The sequence below is a fragment of the Anolis sagrei genome, chromosome 4 (genome assembly GCF_037176765.1).
Source record: "Anolis sagrei isolate rAnoSag1 chromosome 4, rAnoSag1.mat, whole genome shotgun sequence".
NCBI classification, from domain to species: domain Eukaryota; kingdom Metazoa; phylum Chordata; class Lepidosauria; order Squamata; family Dactyloidae; genus Anolis; species Anolis sagrei.
In genome coordinates, this window is record NC_090024.1 from 103,217,241 (window position 1) to 103,237,628 (window position 20,388).

Consider the following 20,388-nt stretch of genomic DNA (forward strand, 5'->3'; position numbering starts at 1 on the left):
TGCAGAAGATTGTGGGACCAATGATTAGCAAACCAGGACAATTATACAAATAGAGATGTGATATTGAAGGTTTTCAACTCACTACATATCCATTATCTACACCAGTGGTTCCCAATCTTTGATCCTCCAATGGTTTTGAACTCCCAGAAAACCTAGCCAGTTTACCAGCTGTTAGGAACTGTGGGAGCTGAAGTCCAAAACATCTGGGAACCACTAATCTACACTAATATGCAATAAAATGGGTTCATGTGATAAAATCTTAATACACACGCGATAATTCTTTTCCTTGAGGGCATGAAGTTGCAGAAACATAGGATGATTGCCAAAGCCATGAAACAATTACATTGCCAAAACTGTTGCCAAGCCATGAAACAGCAAAACGGTATGAGAAGATGATAAGCACAGTACTTCTATGAGCCTTTAGTGTTGCCCTGTACCCTGATAAGATTTACATAAACCATCCAAACAATTCAAATTTGTCTTTTAAGTCCACATTAACCACGAGTCATTCATTATTTCAGAACAATATTTGTATGAAGTAGTCATATATGGGAAAGAAAGGAGATGCTGCACCCCTTCCAAGAATTGGAAGACATAAAGATAGTAGCTCATACACTAGTAATGTGAAGGTTGGATTTCTGCAAAGCACTGTACATTGGGATACTTTGTACCAAATTTGGAAACACTAATTAATTTAATATAAGCAGCCAGATTGGTTATGAGTACATCTAGAAGTCCAACCTGTACTAAAATCACTCCACTGGGTGCCAATTAGTTTCCAGGCAAAGTACAAAGTCTTGGCTATCATTTTAAACACCCTACACAATTTGATTCCAGGCTACCTGGAGGATCACCTTCTCCAATATAATCTGGATTTTTACTCTTGGGGGGACTTTGCTGAGGAATGGTGAGAATTTTTTGCCCCTCTCCATTCTAATACAGGTCCAGTACATTTTTCCAAGTCAGCCTTCAGGGCTATATTATTTGCTGATGATCATTTGAATGGGTTCAGCATGTGTATGTGTGTGTGTGTACGTTAAATATACCATGTTCTTATCTAAGTTTTTAAAATGATTTTCTTTTGAGGTTCACCACATTATTTTTAAATCTTTGTCTCAGTTTCTACTTGCAGCAAACTACTCTCTGAGAAAGCTTCCTTGGCTTCCGAAAATTGGTAGCTACCCATTCTTCAGCACATCCGGCACATTTTTTCCTTAATTGTTAAATGTTGGTGATTGCTGATAGAAATAAATATGGGTTGGTTCTTAATCTCCTAAAATTATGTAGTTGGTAAATTGTAAAGTTTAACATGTAGTTGATCTTGCTAAATATTAGTAGTCAGTAAGACTTTAATAAAAATTCATGCTTCAACTCAGTGCCAGGATGAGAGAACCGCACTGTGTAGAAGTATTCCCAACTCCATCCAGGGCACGTTGCTTACTGGATGCAAGAACCAGCAATACACAAAGGGCCCACCTTCAGCATTCATTAGGATCCAGTTTCCCAGCTTTCTAGCATCTCATGACATCCTCAAGGCAGTGGTTCAGCTCCTGAACAACCAGAAGTGATGAATAAAAAGAGCTGATTGTCATCAGCATATCCTTTCCATGTATACATTGGTCTTATAACATGTTGCTGAATGCTCATGCTTCCATCATTTTTCACAAAATAGATCTTCACATTTTTGTTTTGACTCTGACTTTTTCCAGTTACTATCATTAGGTCACAGGAGCAAGATTAATAATGTTAAAGGGACCCTTATTTTCAGTTGGCATATATGTTGTCTGTAATATCCAGTGGAGAAGTATTTAATTGTTCCTGAGGAATATAAGCCTAATTTTAATTATTTTAAGACTGTTCCGTCTTTTCTTGCACAGTAGATTATCTTTTTATTGCATTTTTAAATGTTGGTCCTAGAAGTCAGTTAATCAAAAATTAATTATTTGAAACCGAGTTCACTTTTGCAGCATATTCACTTTGCCCCTAACACAATTTGATTCACCGGATGAAATCAGCCTCTTACTTCCCTACTATTGTAAGACTGTCCTTTTACTGATCAAATTTCCTTTATCCCGAAATCTGAAATATTCTGGAAATCCTTTCTGGCAACTTTGCTAAAAGGGCAGAAAGTGTGCTGACAGCCAAGGAAGCATCTAGGCTGTCTGTTTTTTTTTACAGAGATCTTGTGTAAACAGAGTCTTCTCTTGTTTCCTCTTCTTCCCTTTTCCTTGTCAGGACTCCTTCAAGAAAATACAGCAGCCTCTCCATGTGTGACTAGCCACCTTTCCCTACTATCCCCCATTCACTATCTATATGCAAATACAAGGATTTCAAAATAAAAAAATGAAATACTTAAAAACTCCTTCCCATTCCAAGTGGATAAGGGAGACTCAATTTGTATAACTAATATTTGCCTCTCATTCTTTTGCATCCCTTAAGAGCAGCTCATGGACATAGTGACGGGCTTCTGTTAATTGACAGAATTGGGCAAAATATCTGATGTGGAAATGCTTTCTATCAATACAAAATTACTCTTGGATTCAACTCAATAAAATATTTGTTTTCAAAAAATGTCATGATGACAATAACTAGAGATATTGCTATATTGATACAATGTAATATATATATGCCTTTTAGCATATGTTTTGGCTTCTTGATACATTTTGAATGATTTGTTTTAAAATAAAAGAAAGGAGATTTCTAAAGTGGCAGGTTGAGAGGATTCAAAAATATTGTGTAGCTCTCTTTATTAAAATCTTTAGAGTATGGTATTTGTAAAAGTGCCAACAAGTACAACTATTCAGAGGGTAATATGTTTGACAGATTTTCCCCATAAATGTTTGGAAACAGTTATTACATTCTTTCTGCCGAACTGTGTTGCTGTGTGACTTCAAGTCACTACCAGCTTATGATGGTGCTATTACAAGGTTTCCTTGACAAGATTTTCTCAGAGGTGGTTTGCCTTCCTCTGAAACATAGAGTATGACTTGCCAAACCTTACCCTGAGGGTTTTCAGGGCTGACCAGAGATTTTCTCCTGCCAAACTATACTAATATCAGGATCCATTTTTTAAACTATGACACTTTGCACCACTTGCATCTTACCTAGACCCAAATCTTATAGTCATTATTTCCCATAATGAAAAGACTATAACATCGTGTTATTTTTCTATCCTAATACAATAAATTAAAATATAAACATTTACAATGCTCTATTGGGATGGTAAATCCACTTTGGGCTTTAGTGAACATTTTAAAAGAAATACTCAATGTGCCAGAGTTCAGTACCTTGGATACCTAAAGCCCAGTGTAGATTCACTATCCCAAGAACATGAAAAAAAAACCCAAAACCTTACTAGGGCAAAATGTATTTGTGGATGAACAAGGGATAATGTCATCAAGTCTTCATGGACAGTAAACGTTCCCCACAGAAAATGCCACCAATGGAAGATTTACCAAAAAATTAAATAAAATTTGTTACCTCTAATATCAAATTCAGAAATATTTCATTGTTCCTGAGCAATCTAAAACTCGTTTAAATTCAGACAGGTGGATATGGGGTTGAAACCTTAGTTGCCACAACTTGTACTTGGGTAGGCAAAACAAATATCACAACTTGCACTGATCAGGAGAAGCCATCTTCATTGTTGTGATGACTGAGGTGAACAGAATTAACATTCTCTGACCAAACTCTGCGTAAAGTAACCTCAGAAGCACTTTATTTTATGGTTCGTGCAATGAAATCCTACCTCATTCCCGGATGCCCTCCCTGATATTTTACATTGTCCTATCTCCCAGTTTTTTAAAATTTTATCTTTGAATTTGGCCCTGCCCAGTGTGATCATTTGTGTTTTAATGTCTGAGTTCATATTGCTGTGTTGCTTATTTAGATTTTGCATCTTATGTTATTTTATTTTCTGAATTTCTGTCATGTTTTTGTGCTACAGTGTTTACTGTATTGATGGGTGTGGCCTCATGTAAACCACCCCGAGTCCCCTTGGGGAGATGGAGGCGGGGTATAAAGATTATTATTATTATTATTATTATTATTATTATTATTATTATTATTATTATTATTCCAGTTCAAATTACATTATGTGGAAACAAATTTATTCAGATGAATAAAACACAATGTGAAAATATGAATCCTAGAAAAGTGATGCCTCGAATACAAGTGACAGACTTCATGTAGCTCAATCATAGTTTTCTCAGCCCAACCTTCCTGAGTTCAATAGGATTTACTTATATTTATATAACTACAACTATTCTTCCATGTAATCTGACATGGAATATTACATTCAGTATAATGTGTTTCTATGTAAGCCATCACATGATGAAATGTGGAAGGATTTCTCACAAAACAGACAAAGCATAAAACCAAATATAAAGCAAATCAAAAGGACTGATTTTAAAAAAAACCCTGTGACATAGCTATTTCAACAAGACACACATGAACAGTAAAAAAATGATGTAGTCTGGAGCTCTGAAAAATCACCATGCAAAAGGTGGCAGTAGCGAGTTTCTCTGAGATCTGATGTTAGCAGCAAGGATACAACTGACGCCATCAGTTCAAAGATACAATGTAAAATTGCCTCTGTTTGCTGTTTGGTATGAAATTGTGTATACATTTTGAAATAAAGCTAGAAGAAGGTTTGGATCCGAAAATTACGATTTCTGCATTACAACTGTTGTGGGAATATAGTAAAAAAAAAAAAAGTTTAGTCAATACGATTGGAATGGATAAAAAAAAACTTCAGGAGGATCTAAAAGGGTTCTTAAATTTTCTGTGTAAACCTCTGAAAACACAGCTATGTGTTTGTTCACAAAAAGTAAGGAGGAATTTGCTAATTACACAAATGCTGATACCCTTCTGATACCAGTTTCAGGAAATGCACCAAATACATTTAGAGTCAGCATAATTCCAATTATTAACACTATGTAATACGATTTTTATTCCTGGATTATACATGTCATTTCCTAATTGGTTCTATCATAAAAACATGGAGAAAAAACATAAAACCTCTTGCAGCACATTTTGCAATTGTTTTTCAATGGGTCTCTCATCGAGGCTCAATCAATTCAACATAGTTTGTGTGAACCACAAAAAAATGAAGTTCTGGAGTGTAACATCTACTTTCAAAGTAAGCACCACACAATTAAACAGGAAATAATGTATTCAAACCAGGAACAGAACATTTTTCAAATTGTATTACATGGTGTACATTTACAAAAGGGCTACTGTCTTCAGAGTATAGCATTTTTCTCTCATCCAGTAGGTTTTCAGTCTTTCTTCTGGGCTTCATTTGTCCATCAGTCCAAAACAGGTGATGAACCACAGAGATATATACCTAACTTCTGCATCTGTCTTTCAGCACAATCAGATATGTATTTATTTATTTATAAAATGCCACGAATGTGTAAAACTACAGGAGCTGGAACTTCTTTTTCTTCCTCCTCCTCCTCATCATCAACATCATCTTCTTATTCTTCCTTCTAAGCTAGTTTCCCAGTGGAGGGGTTAGCATTGTTACTGTCATTTCCACAGGGCTTTGTTTTGGGCATCCTCAGGTTGGCAGCATTTGTTGATGGTGTCCATCCATGTTTTCTTTGACCTTCCACATGGTGGTCATCCTGCAATCTCCCACTGTAGTGTTGTTTGTGCTACTGATGCTGGTTCTCTTCTCATGACATGGCCATACTACCATAGTATTTCTTTCTACATTTTCCTGCTGATCACTTTTATTCCTAGTCTTTGATAGATATCATCATTTGGCCCATGGTCAAGAAATGTAAAGCCAAGTGTCCATCCCAGTACTTCCATTTCCATTGTGTTAAGGGCTTGTTCACATTTCTTTGTTGTTGATCAACACTTTGCCCCATAGAGGGATACTGGGCAAACAACTGTAGTGTAGATCTTAGCCTTGAGTTGTTCAGGCATTTTTGAGTCACACAGAATGCCAGCATTTCGACCAGGCTGCATTTATTCATGACTGTACATCTGGCATTGTCTTGCCATCTATGGAGACCAGTAACCCTAGGTATTTAAATTAGATGGCCTTATTAAGTGCTTATCCATTAATTTGAATGGGTTTTTTTTCAGTTTGAAAGTCACTTTCCAGATATTCTGTTTTGGGTATGTTCAGTTGAAGTCCATTTTCACTTACCACTTCATCACATTTATTAAATACTACAGAACCACCCACTTAAGAAATAGCAATCTAGTGGGTTAATCACATGACATAGGCTTCAAATGCAGGGTAAAGATACCTTGGCATTTAAAAATGGTTGCAAAGGGTTATCTTTTCAGATGCTTTCTAAGCTGGTTGGCAAGTGACTTTTTTTTTTTTTTTTGCAAATTAGTCAGATAGAGATTGGCAAAAATGGCCAACTCTGTCATATGATGGTATTCATCATTCTCAGATTTGAAATGATATTGTTACACAATTTGTGGGAGCAACCAAAGTGCTCCCTTGAGAAAACCTCCATCATTATCTTTTGCTCACAGAGGAGAGAAGATTCTTTGAGTTTGAGTGCTCTGTCTCTATTTACAGAAGCCTTGTTTTCTATTTACATATTCATTCATTTCTGCACCTGACAAATCATGCTCAGACAGTTCTTCTGGAAAAGTCCATGAAAGGCCTCTCTCAGGAATGTGACCTTGTGAATCTTCCTGAGATAGCTTGGGCCTCCCCTCTGAGCTTAACTTGGGCCCAAGCAAACCCTCATCCCCATTGCCAACAGACCCAGACCACCATTAGAAACATCATCCCCATTCCCATCATGAACATAGACACAATCACAAGCTGAACAGGCTGACATACAGCACCTTCCTTCCTTCTTCCAGCATGGGGAAGGAGCAAGAGTGAGAGAGAAGGAGGATTGCTAGAATGGTGGCAAAGGCAGAGCTCCCAGGCATGTCTTTCCCTCCTCCTCTCCTCCTTTCCTTCTTCCAACATGGAGGGAAGGGAGAGAGAGAGAGATAGGAGGATCACTAGAATGATGGCAAAGGAAGAGCCCCCTGAAGCCTCCTTCCCTCCTCCTCTTCTTCTTTCTCTCCTTCCTTCCTTCTTCCAACATTGGAAAGAAGAGAGAGAGGAGGATTACCTAAATGGCAACAAATAGAGAGCCCCCAGATGCCTCCTTATTTCCTCCTCCTCCTTTGGTTGACACCAAGAGATGCTAACCCTTTGCAACACTTTCTTAACCCCAAGAAATCTCTGCCCTAGACTTGAAACGTAAGACACAGTCCGTTGCCCTTTCTTAAGTGGGTGGCTCAGTAGTATTTAATGCATGTGATTAAGTGGATAGTCTTTTGGTATTCCTCGTGATCGCAGGGGCTGGAATTTCACTACAGTCATAGGCAGTTTGGAACTGCATTATAGAATAGTCAGTGTGGAGGCATAGGAGGCACTGCATGGTAGCTCCAGCCAGGATTTGGTCCCCTTCAAAGTCTCTCTCTCCTTGAGGGAAGCCAAAGAGTTAACATGGGCACGCCTGCCATATCTCTCCACATCTTTCAGGTGAAGCTTGGCTTCTGGGGATGAGAGGTGACTGTAAGAAAGAGCCCTTTTGAGTTCTGGGTGTAAGAATAGTGAATTGTGGAGGCATATAATGCATTGTGCAGCAGTGTAGCTCCAGCCAGGGTTTGGTCCCCATCAAAGTCTCTCTCTCCATAAGGTAAGCCAAAGAGTTAACATGGGCACGACTGCCATCGCCCTCCATGTCTTTCAGGTGAAGCTTGGCTTCTGGGGCTGAGAGGCGACTGTAAGAAAGAGAATAATGAGTTGTGGAGGCATATAGTGCATTGCGTGGTGGTGTAGCTCCAGCCAGAGTGTGGTCCCCTTCAAAGTCTCCCTCTCCTTGAGGAAAGCCAAACAGTTAACATGAGCAGGCCTGCCATCATCTTTCAGGCAAAGCTTGGCTTCTGGGGCTGAGAGGCGACTGTAAGAAAGAGCCCTTTTAAGTTCTAGGCATAAGAATAGTGAGTTGTGGAAGCATATAATGCATTGCACAGCAGTGTAGTTCCAGCCAGGGTTTGGTCCCCTTCAAAGTCTCTCTCTCCTTGCGGGAAGCCAAAAAGTTAACATGGGCATGCCTGCCATCTCTCTCCGTGTCTTTCAGGTGAAGCTTGGCTTCTGGGGCTGAGAGGTGACTGTAAGAAGGAACCCCTTTGAGTTCTAGGCATAAGAATAGTGAGTTGAGGAGGCATATAGTGCATTGCATGGCAGTGTAGCTTCAGCCAGGGTTTGGTCCCCTTCAAAGTCTCCCTCTCCTTGAGGGAAGCCAAAGAGTTAACATGAGCACGCCTGCCATCGCCCTCCACGGATTCTGGGGCTGAGAGGCGACTATAAGAAGGAACTCCTTTAAGTTCTAGGCATAGGAATAGTGAGTTGTGGAGGCGTATAATGCACTGCAGGGTGGCGTACCTCCAGCCAGGGTTTGGTCCTCTTCAAAGTCCCTCTCTCCTTGAGGGAATGCAAAGAGTTAACATGGGCACGCCTGCCATCTCCATGTCTTTCAGGTGAAGCTTGGCTTCTGGGGCTGAGAGGCGACTGTAAGAAGCAATCCCTTTAAGTTCTAGGCATAAGAATAATGAGTTGTGGGAGGCATATAGTGCCTTGTGTTGCAGTGTAGCTCCATCCAGGGTTTGGTCCCCTTCAAAGTCTCTCTCTCCTTGAGGGAAGCCAAAGAGTTAACATGGGCACGCCTGCCATCTCTCTCTACATCTTTTAGGCAAAGCTTGGCTTCTGGAGTGAGAAGCGACTGTAAGAAAGAGAATAGTGAGTCGTGGAGGCATATAGTGCATTGTGTGGTGGTGTAGCTCCAGCCAGGGTTTGGTCCCCTTCAAAGTCTCTCTCTCCTTGAGGGAAGCCAAAGAGTTAACATGGGCACGCCTGCCATCTCTCTCCATGTCTTTCAGGCGAAGCTTGGCTTCTGGGGCTGAGAGGCAACTGTAAGAAAGAGCCCTTTTAAGTTCTAGGCATAAGAATAGTAAGTTGTGGAGGCATATAATGCATTGCACAGCAGTGTAGTTCCAGCCAGGGTTTTATCCCCTTCAAAGTCTCTCTCTCCTTGAGGGAAGCCAAAGAGTTAACATGGGCACTCCTGCCATATCTCTCCATGTGTTTCAGGCGAAGTTTGGCTTCTGGGGCTGAGAGGCGACTGTAAGAAGGAATCCCTTTGAGTTCTAGGCATAAGAATAGTGAGTTGTGGAGGCATAGAATGGATTGCATGGCGGTTTAGCTCCAGCCAGGGTTTGGTCCCCTTCAAAGTCTCTCTCTCCTTGAGGGAAGCCAAAGAGTTAACATGGGCATGCCCGCCATTGCCCTCCACAGCTTATGTGGCTGAGAGGCGACTGTAAGAAGGAACTTCTTTAAGTTCTAGGCATAAGAATAGTGAGTTGTGGAGGCATAGAATGCACTGCATGGTGGTGTATCTCCAGCCAGGGTTTGGTCGTCTTCAAAGTCTCCCTCTCCTTGAGGGAAGCCAAAGAGTTAACATGGGCATACCTGCCATCTCTCTCCATGTCTTTCAGGAGAAGCTTGGCTTCTGGGGCTGAGAGGCGACTGTAAGAAGCAACCCCTTTGAGCTCTAGGCTTAAGAATAGTGAGTTGTGGAGGCATAGAATGCACTGCATGGTGGTGTATCTGCAGCCAGGGTTTGGTCCCCTTCAAAGTCTCTCTCTCCTTGATGGAGGCCAAAGAGTTAACATGGCATAAGAATAGTGAGTTGTGGAGGCATATAATGCATTGTGTTGCGGTGTAGCTCCATCCAGGGTTTGGTCCCCTTCAAAGTCCCCCTCTCCTTGAGGGAAACCAAAGAGTTAACATGGGCACGCCTGCCATCTCTCTCCACGTCTTTCAGGCAAAGCTTGGCTTCTGGAGCTGAGAAGCGACTGTAAGAAAGATAATAGTGAGTCGTGGAGGCATATAGTGCATTGCGTGGTGGTGTAGCTCCATCCAGGGTTTGGTCCCCTTCAAAGTCTCTCTCCTTGAGGGAAGCCAAAGAGTTAACATGGGCACGCCTGCCATCTCTCTCCACGTCTTTCAGGCAAAGCTTGGCTTCTGGGGCTGAGAGGCGACTGTAAGAAGCAACCCCTTTGAGCTCTAGACGAAGAGCAGGGCGGCTCTTGGGGAAGCTTTCTCTTCACAGAAAAAAGGAGACACGAAGAGAAGGCTTTCAGCGAAGACCCAGTCAAACTCCCAGGGACGTGATGCAGGGTCAAGGGCATCCTTCCTGAGGCGCTACCCTGCCTTTTCCCCCCCTTCCCTTCCTTTTTAATTGTTGAGCAGCCACATGGAAACTGAGGCTCTGCCTTCGAATTAGTGGAGAGGAAAAGCCCGCGCTTTTTTTTTTCTTCCAGGATGGGGTGAAGCCTAAAGAGTCGTGGGACAGAAGGGGGGGAAAACAGGTGTTTCTTGGCGCGCGCCCTCCACGAGAAGGGCTTCTTCGGTGGCGCCTCGGAGAAAAAGGGAAAGGGCTGGGCGCAGTTGACGCTGCAACCAGCCAACCAAGCGTCATCCAAAACCCAATCCCTTCCCGCGCGCACGCGCCGGGCGCAGGTGGCTGAGGGAGAGAGAGAGAGAAAGAAAGAGCATCCGCCTCGTTTCGCCTTGCGTTGCCTTGCTTCTCCGCTGGCCTCGGGAGCAACGAAAGCGGCAGCAGCAGCAGCATCCAGCGCGCGCGCTCCTGCCTGCTTGCCTGGGGAGGAGAAAGAGAGAGCGCGAGGGAGAGCGCGAGAGGAGAAAGCAGCTGTTACGGCGTCTTCTCGAGCGGAGGAAGGGTTTGCCAAGCCGAGGTGGCCTTACTACAGAGCGCCAGGGAGAAGAGGAGGAGGAGGAGAAGGCGAAGAAGGGGGGGTGGGGAGGGGAGGGGAAGGGAAGCCAGCCAGACGCCGCGGAGAGGCAGCCTCGCCGAGGAGCCGCGCATGAAGCAGCCTCTTCTTCCTTCCCTGGACGAGGGAGGCGGCAAGATGATGATGATGCTGCAGTTGGGCAAGGTCAGGACCTTGCACTGAAGGAAGGCTTCCCGCCCGGCCTTGCCTGCCTCCCTCCCTCCCCCCCGCCTCGCTTTCGGAGGAGGATTTGCCTTTTGTCTGTGGGTATATCTATATATGCTGGGGAAACAGCGCACAGCGGCGGCGGCGGCGGCGTTGGGTGAGTCCTGCCATGTCTCTGCATCATCGTGATGGGGATGCTCTATTTTAAAAAAAAATCCCTTTCCTCCCTTTTCCTTCTGCCTCTGGGAGGCATTGCAAAGGTCTCTCTGCTCTCTGCTCCCCTCCCCCTTCCTGCCACCGCCCCCCTCCTTGAGCCTTGGAAATATATTTTTGTCTTGCTTGTTTCCCATTGTGTTTGGATGGATGGAATGTCCCGAAGGACCGGGAGTAGACACTCCTTTTCCCGATATTTTTCCTCTCTCTCCATCTCTCTCTCTCTCTCTCTCTCTCTCTCTCTCATGATCTCTCTCTGGGCCCTTCCACACAGCCATATAACCCAGAACACCAAGCCAGAAAATCCCACACACTATATCTGCTTTGAACTGGGTTATCAGAGCCCACACAGCTATACATTCCAGTTCAAAGCAGATAATGTAGGATTTTATTCACTGTATGGAAGGGGCCTCTCTCTCATGATCTCTCTCTCTCTCACGATCTCTCTCTCTCATGATCTCTCTGGGCCCTTCACTATATGGAAGGGGCCTCTCTCTCATGATCTCTCTCTCACGATCTCTCTCTGGGCCCTTCCACACAGCCATATAACCCAGAACATCAAGCCAGAAAATCCCACACACTATATCTGCTTTGAACTGGGTTATCTGAGCCCACACAGCTATACATTCCAGTTTAAAGCAGATAATGTGGGATTTTATTCATTGCATGGAAGGGGCCTCTCTCTCATGATCTCTCTCTCTCTCTCTCTCTCTCTCTCTCTCTCATGATCACTCTCTTGTGATCTCTCTCTGGGCCCTTTCACACAGCCCTATAACCCAGAATATCAAGCCAGAAAATATCCATATCTGCTTTGAACTGGGTTATCTGGGTCCTCACTGCCATATATTCCAGTTCAAGCAGAAAATGTGGGATTTTTTTCTGCTGTGTGGAAGGGGCCTCTCTCTCTCTGTCTCTCTCTCTCTCTCTCTCTGGGCCCTTCAACACAGCCATATAACCCAGAACATCAAGCCAGAAAATCCCACACACTATATCTGCTTTGAACAGGGTTATCTGAGCCCACACAGCTATACATTCCAGTTCAAAGCAGATAATGTGGGATTTTATTCAACTGTATGGAAGGGGCCTTTCTCTCATGATCTCTCTCTCTCTCACACACACACACACACACACACACACACACGATCTCTCTCTGGGCCCTTCCACACAGCCCTATAACCCAGAATATCAAGCCAGAAAATCCTAGTATCTGCTTTGAACTGGGTTATCTGAGTCCTCACTGCCATTTATTCCCATTCAAAGCAGAAAATGTGGGATTTTATTTAGCTGTGTGGAAGGGGTCCCTCTCTATCTCTCATGATCTCTCCCTGGGCCCTTCCACACAGCCCTATAACCCATACTATCAATCCAGAAAATCCCAGTATCTGCTTTGAACTGGGTTATCTGTGTCCTCATTGCCATATATTCCAGTTCAAAGCAGAAAATATGGGATTTTATTTAGCTGTGTGGAAGGGGTCCCTCTCTATCTCTCATGTTCTCTCCTTGGGCCCTTCCACACAGTCATATAGCCCAGAATATTCACCATAAAATCCCACACTATCTGCTTTGATCTGGGTTATCTGAGCCCACACTGCTATACATTCCAGTGCAAAGCAGATAATGTGGGTTTTTATTCAGATGTGTGAAAGAGGCCTCTCTCTCTCTCTCTCTCTTGATCTTTCTCTCAATCTGTCTTTCGATCTCTGGATCCTGATTTTTGCTGCTTTGCCTGCGTTTTCCCTCCTTCATCTCTCTCTCCTCTCCTTCCCCTTCCCCTCCCCTTTCTATGCTTCCTAGCTCGGTTATGTAGGGCATCGCCAAGCAGCCACTCTGCTTCCCTGCCACCTTGCAAGAAGCCACTCCAATTGCATATATGGCCTCTAGACAGCATATAGGAGCTGTCTAAAAGCACACATATGCATATAGGCCAGGGAATGGAGAGGTAAGGCAAAGCAATCCATCCCCTTGGTTGCCTGCTGTGGGTGGGAAAAAATACACATAGAATCGACTAGAACGATGTGTGATGCTCCTTGGAACGAGAGAGGGGCCTGTCCTCCTCCCTATGTATTTTGGGGGCTTTTTAAACCATGAATCATGCCTGGCATATATATATACATGCCTCTATATGAATTTCAACGGGGGCGTGGGGAGGGGGGAAGGTTTCAGTGTCTATGAAAGGGCTTTCTTGATATTTGGCTGATGTATAATTAATGGCTGAAAGGAAAGATGACTCTCCTTCGATCCATTTTCTCTCCCCCTTCCTCTTCTCACTCCCCCCTTTTTTTCTTTTCTTTTCTGGCGTGTAATGTGCTTGCATCGATTGCATCTTCTAACCAAAGCCTGCACTGTGAGAGGCAAGTCGCTTTCTCAAGGAGGTGCAGCAGACGAGACAGTATATGAAATAAATGGTGGGGTGCGCATTTCAGCCTGTGCTGGGAAGGCTGGAGAAATATTTCCCAAAGGGACTGTTTGAGAAGCAAGGGGAAGCCTTTTCAAATCCCTGCCTTGGGAAAGAGGATGAAAGAAGGCAGGTTTAAGGGCCATCAATCTGGTGTGCATCTTTCGCCTTTTAAAATGTGCTTTGAATGCAAAGGGTATTGTGTCATTTGGCTGAGAGGCAAAAGATGCCTTAGCAGTTAATCCTATCTAGGAAACTTTCCAGTATGTTGTTGAAGGCTTTCATGGCCAAAATCACTAGGTTCTTGTGAGTTTTCTTGGCTGTATGGCCAAGTACCAGAAGCATTTTCTCCTGACATCTCACCCACATCTATGGCAGGCATCCTCAGAAGATGTGAGGTCTGGTCAAATCTAGCAATTGAGGTTTATATGTCCAGGGTGGAAGAAATAACTCTTGTCTGCTTGAAGCAAGTGTGATCATTGCAATTTGCCATCTTGATTAGCATTGAATTCCCTTGCAGCTTTAAAGCCTGGCTGGTTGCTGCCTGGGGGAATCCTTTGTTGGGATGTGAAGCTGCAAGGCCATTCAATGCTAATCAAGGTGGCCAATTGCAACATTCACACTTGCCTCAGGCAGGCAAGAGTTCTTTCTCCCATCGTGGACATTCCACAGATATATGTATAAACCCCACTTGCCTAGTTTCCAACAGACCTCACAACTTCTGAGGATGCCTGCCATAGATGTGGGTGAAACATCAGGAGAGAATGCTTCTGGAACATGGCCATATGGCCCATAAAATTCACAGCAAACCTACTTTGCAATAGCTTCCTAGAAACAACATAGAGAGACTTATTGATTTATAGGTGTGTTATTCCACTGCCAGCAATTAACTTTTATGAATGACAAAGAGGGGCATTTATGAACATTTCCCAAAACTGGTAAGCAATTTTTCAGGGAAGGTAATTCAGGGAAGTGAAACTTTCAGACCTTATATTTGGTCTTTGAACATCATATAAATATAGAGTGCATGTGACGTCATGCAGCAAGGTACAGTTATAATTCTTTGCCAAAGACAAACAGTTATAGGGATTTCCTATTTGAATGAAAAATGTACTGAATTGGATTGGTGGCTCACTAATCTCTGTAATGCAAAGAGTCAGTTTCAACCACCTCTGGCTACCAGTTTAAAAAAACCTCTAAAATCAAGAGCAACACTCAAAAAGCAGGGGAAATCCAGACAAGAATCAATCAGGGCCAGTTAACAACTCCAACCCAAAGAATTCCCCCAGGCAGCAATCAGCCAAGCTTTGAAGCTGCAAGGCCATTCAATGCTAATAAAAGTGGCCATTTGCAACATTCACACCTGCCTCAAGCAGACAAGAGTTCTTTTTCCCACCCTGGACATTCCACAGATATATAAACCTCACTTGCCTAGTTTCTAACAGACTTCACAACTTGTGAAGATGCTTGCCATAGATGTGGGTGAAACATCAGGAAAAAATGCTTCTGGAAAATGGCCATACAGCTTGGAAAGCTCACAACAGCTTAACCACCTCAGTTTGTTTGATCTTTAAAACTGACTTTTCAAAAAGTCAGAATGAAGGCCCACAGTTCTGTGCTATCTACCTTCTATCAGGTCTGTTGCAGGAATATAGTGGTTAGGTGCAGTTATGAGGGATTGAAGGACAAATATGATCTCACAACCTCTGAGGGTGTCTGCTATAGATGTGGGCGAAATGGCAGGAGAGAATGCTGGAACATAGCCATACAGCCCAGAAAACTCACAGCAACCAGTGATTCTGGCCATGAAAGCCTTTGAGGACCATAGGGAAAATAGGGTAAAGCTCATTGCTAGGCCTTTTCATGCCTTATCGCTTAAGTAACAGTTGTACATCTTCATTGTTAACTTGAAAAACATGAAAGTCATGTATTGTGGTAAACTCTGAAAGCTGTAATATCCCAATGCCTTAGAAATCTGGGGCAATTGTTCTGCTCTAGGTATGAGGGTGTTCACTTTTCTAGGGCCTTTCCGTCAATAGTTCTCCACATTCTACATACTTGGGATGAACTTTCCATAGAGTGAACACAGTTAATGAGCCCAATCAGTGGCTTGGATCAGTTATACCTGAGAAACGATTTCCTATCTGGACTGCTGCAGTACGGAAGTATGAGATTCCATCTTGATTGTGTCTTCTTGAGGGTGTTTTTGCAGTCTGTTATATAAGAAAGGCTTTGAAAATGAAAAGGTTGGTGTTGTTTACATGTGCTAAAGGAAAGGGTCTATAAAGATCCAGGTACTCAGTTTAAAGAAAAAAAATGTTGATCCATAAACATTTGCATTAAACAAAGCTACCAAGAGTAGGTAACTCCAGTAGCAGAATTTTGTTTTTCAGCTGCTCTCTGTCAGGAGAATTTGCCAAACACAAAATTCTTTTGAAGTTAGGAATACTTATTTTTGTCCATATGGCTGGATTATTCTACATATGGCTGCAGAGGATCGATATTGAACTGAATTATGTTCATGATGTCTATCAATGCTTATTGCTACTAAAATGCATGCATGCATGTATATATTTTATAGCACACTTAACTTTCACAAGGGACTCGAAGCTTTAAAAACAACTTGTATATGGTAAAGGAAATACAATGAATATATCTAATTGTACTAGGGAATGTAGACCTATTATGCATTGCTTTACATACAATGTTAAAATGATAGATCTAGAACAGTTAGTTAAGGGAACAGAACTCAGTATTTTTCACATACAGCTTAAATTGGGCATCACACTTCAGATATACTTCCATTGGTTTTTTTAAAAAACGATTACTGCAATATATTATTTGAAATAACTTCCTGAAGGTTCATTTTAATTAAATATGTACATTTGCAGCAGTGCTAGAAGCAAACGTTGCCAAAGAAACAGTGAGGGGAAATTATGTACAGTATACTGAAACACTTCAGAAAAAACTGACTTGACTCCCTTCTGCTTCTGAAATTATTCATTTTGAATTGCTGAAATGCAGTGACTAACAACTTGGGCACTATTTATAGTTGATATGAGGGATTTTTAAAAATAAAAATAAAGAGCTACCAGAAAGAACATAGGGCAAATATCCACAAAGCATTTTTGTGTAAATGGTTTTCCATGCATGTGGCAGGGAGGAGTAACTCTGATTCTGGTCCTTATGTTATTTCTGACATAGTAAGAATATATATAATTAATTGTCGGAGACGGTGTGTAAACAGAACTGAATGAGTGAAATAGGGTGAAGAATAATGAGCTGAGCTTAACATGTGTTTACTAACCCTAATTTAATTCCTGAACATTCCAGTTTGAAAGAAAGGCAATTATTTTCATATAATAGACAGCCTTCCACATTTGTACAGGACTCCCAGGAGAGTGAAAAAAAAGCAAATAAAGAAATTGCTGTTTTTTACCCGAGGGAGTTCCTTACTAGGAATTTCTATATCTTCCAGCACAGCCCTGTGATCAACTTCTGCTGGAAGCTGAACATAGAATCACATGCTGTGGTGTCAAATTTGTGGCCCTCTAGTTTCTGGGCATTGGAATCTGAAACATCTGGAGGGCCACAAGTTTAATACATCTGAGGTGTTCTCTCTAGAAATCTCTAGATTTTCCAGCACAACTGGAGTAAGTGGGCCACACAGTCACACTGGAAGACCTAGAAATTCCTAGAGGGAGCATTTTAATGAAATCAATAAATCCAGTGTGGCCAATTTGGGGCATTTTGGTTAATCCATTAGAATCTTTCTTCCCTTTGTCCTATTTCACCATTTTGTTTGAAGCTCTGTTTTCCTGTGCATGGTTTCAGAGAACTGGATTAGTTGTAGGGTGGCTGGTGTAATTTTTAAAACTTACCTTCCTACATCTAAATGATACCTGAAAGATGTTGAGCCTGATAAATTCTACCATATTTATGGGTAGGTTTCTGAAGCAATATGGTCAGAAGCCAGAAAAAGTTCAAAGTAACACCAAGCAATATACCAAACACCACTGAAAAGACAATGGACAGTTGTCCTACTGTTATGGGCATATGTTAATAATATGATAGTGCATTTTCTTTTTATTTATTATCTTCCCTTAATCATACAAAGTTTTTAAGTGGCTGCATTTTCAGTCTCAGTACAGTCAGCTCCCCATATCCATGTGTTCTTTATCCATAGTTTCAAGCATCCATGGCATAAAATATCTTCCACTCCAAAGAAAATAAATAAAACAATTAAAAAAATTACACATACAAGACCATGCAACTAACTGTAATCAGTTTATCTACAGTAATTGAAAACAAGTCAACTTCAGATTACAATTTATGAAGACAGAGGGAGGAACCATGCAATCTCAAGGCTCATTGTGACTTATGTCCATCATGATAAACCATTGTTTATTATGATGATGTTCAAATGCAGTTGTAGTTTATATTACAAGTTTGTTGGCAGCAATAGAATGTTTTCAGACTACAAGAATAAGAATTGTAGCATATTTCCAAAACAACTTAGCTGAGGAGGAGTTTGGGGTTTTTGTTTGTTTGTTTGTTTTGCAAAAGTTAAATGTACAAACAATATGCTTTGGAGACCATCATTTGGATTGTTGATGTCTTTGTGTGCCCCCCTCCTCCTTTGTATTTATGTCTTTGTATTTAATGAGACTTGCACATCCATGGATTTTGGCATCAACTGGGAATCCTGAGATTAAACCACAGCAGATACCAAGGGCTCACCGAGAGCCCTTGTTATCTTTCATGAGAGATACAGATAATATATGTATCTCTCATGAAAACAGGGCTTTATACCATACTGTTATTCATCCAGCAGGCCTAGAAGCAAAACATTGCTCTTTGCAATAACATTGTATCTTAATTTGTTTTTGTTTCAAAAGTGTCTTTTCTGTTCCTCTTACACTATCAAGAACATATTTTTCCCCAAACACTGGGTATTGTTTTCAAAGGTTTCTTTTAGGAGTGAAATTCTTTAGGCCTAAATCTGCCTGTGATGTTATCTGAGGGAGTCAGGGAAGTTACTGAATTTAGGAAAGAGAAAATTTGAGCAAATAGGCTTCATTTTCTGCACCCAGATTCTATTCTTCCCCACCTGTAGTTGTAAAATCATTTATTTATTTATTTTATTTAGCTGCTAACCATAATAAAGAGATCACAGATCAAACCAAAAAAGTTAGAGAACAAGAAGCAATTGCAAACTTCCTAAAATGAAATGCTGCAAATTCAAAGAAAATAATACAGAAAACAATTTCAGCATCTGCCATGCTTCGGAATTGTGTACCTTAAATTTGTGATCAATATGAAGAAACAGAGTTATGTTAACTGAAGAGCATAATAAAGCTACAAACTAAAGATAAGGACATTTCTTCTGTATCTTAAGTCAGGATAGGCTTGTCATTTTCTGCATTTTCCAAGGCCCATGCAGAAACTCTCCCAAGTACATCTTGTGCTTCTGTAGGAGGATAACATAAATGGAGTGAATGGGGTTGGCCTTATTATAAGACTGAGTAAGACGACTACTTTGGCAGCAAAGGATGTGAACCCATACTTAACCCCAATCGTCTGGTTATACCCTGGTTACTAGTCTGCACTACCTAGAGGATCTCTGACCTAGTTACCTTCTCCCATCATGGTGTTAGGAAAACTATTGAGCAAATATGCCCTCTCAGACATGTAGTCTCCTCTGCATGTGTTGCACACTGCTCATTGATACACATTGATGCCAGTATTCCTGCAATGCAGCTTTTAGATTGAGCAATGATGGAGTGTTGACAGGGCTATTTGTTCAATGCTGCCTGTTCTGCAAGCTAGCCAATTACCTTCAGGCACAGTAGAAGACACTGTTATGTCATAGTGTTGATGTTGCCCATCTGGTTGGCATCTATACCTACATGTTCTTTGCTACAGGCAGCAAAATGTTTTGGATTAGCTTGGGAAAGCTTATCAGTTTGAGACTGCCACTCCATGTCCACACTTCTGGTATATTAATTCACCTAACAATACTACTTTGAAAGAGGATAAGATCACAAATTCTTTTTGTCCTCAGGGATGCTAGCCTGAGCTGGTCTAGCTGTATGGCATCATTACATCATCATTCTTCCTCTCACAGTCTAGAAACATATTTCTATCTCTTTGCACGCCTCACAACTAAGAAAATATTGCTCAGCAGCTGAGATGCTTTGTGTAATACTAGTTTGTTTCTAATGTGAACAATTCATGTTTTCTCTTATTTTGACTGAATGCTAAAGCAACAGATTTTTATTTTAATATAAAATAAAATATTAAATATGCTGTAGGTGAATATTTTGTAATGATTTCACTGCCAGTTCTTGCTTCAGATTGATAGCCTGGTTGTTTTTGTGGCAAGAACTCAATTACAGTAATAAACTACAAGAATCCATAAAGAACAAAAAGCTGGAAAATGATCTCATCCTGTGCTTTGTTTACTGCATACTTATCAGAACTATGTTTAGCTTATGAATAAGAAGTACTCAGAGATATGCCAGACTTTTATTTTTGCTTTTCAAGTATGTAGTACTGCAGATAAAATTCATTCTTGGATTACTGTTATTAAGGTGCCTGTGTACAATACATATCTAGATAGTACAACTTTTTCATGTACATAGTTCACACATTTCATTGTAAATAACTAGACTATTTATGTTTTAAACGTAAATAAATATTCTACAATCTAATTCTGACTACATATATTACCGTGAGTAAATACTAGCATCCTCACACCTCACCCTCTTCCCATTCATTTT

The 20,388-nt window shown here is 41.4% G+C and overlaps 1 protein-coding gene across 7 annotated transcripts in view; it reads left to right on the forward strand.

Annotated features, from left to right (window-relative positions):
• Positions 1 to 9,974: 9,974 nt before the first annotated feature.
• Positions 9,975 to 20,388, forward strand: part of CTNND2 (catenin delta 2) — a 623,732-nt gene continuing 613,318 nt past the window's right edge. For 2 of the 7 annotated variants that reach the window (XM_067467540.1, XM_067467541.1), the window contains exon 1: positions 9,975 to 11,155. In XM_067467540.1, the coding sequence (XP_067323641.1) occupies positions 11,113 to 11,155 (43 nt within the window). In that variant the 5' untranslated portion in view covers positions 9,975 to 11,112. The remainder of the gene's footprint in view (positions 11,156 to 20,388) is intronic. The other 5 variants (XM_067467545.1, XM_067467544.1, XM_067467543.1 and 2 more) reach the window with 4 other exon arrangements.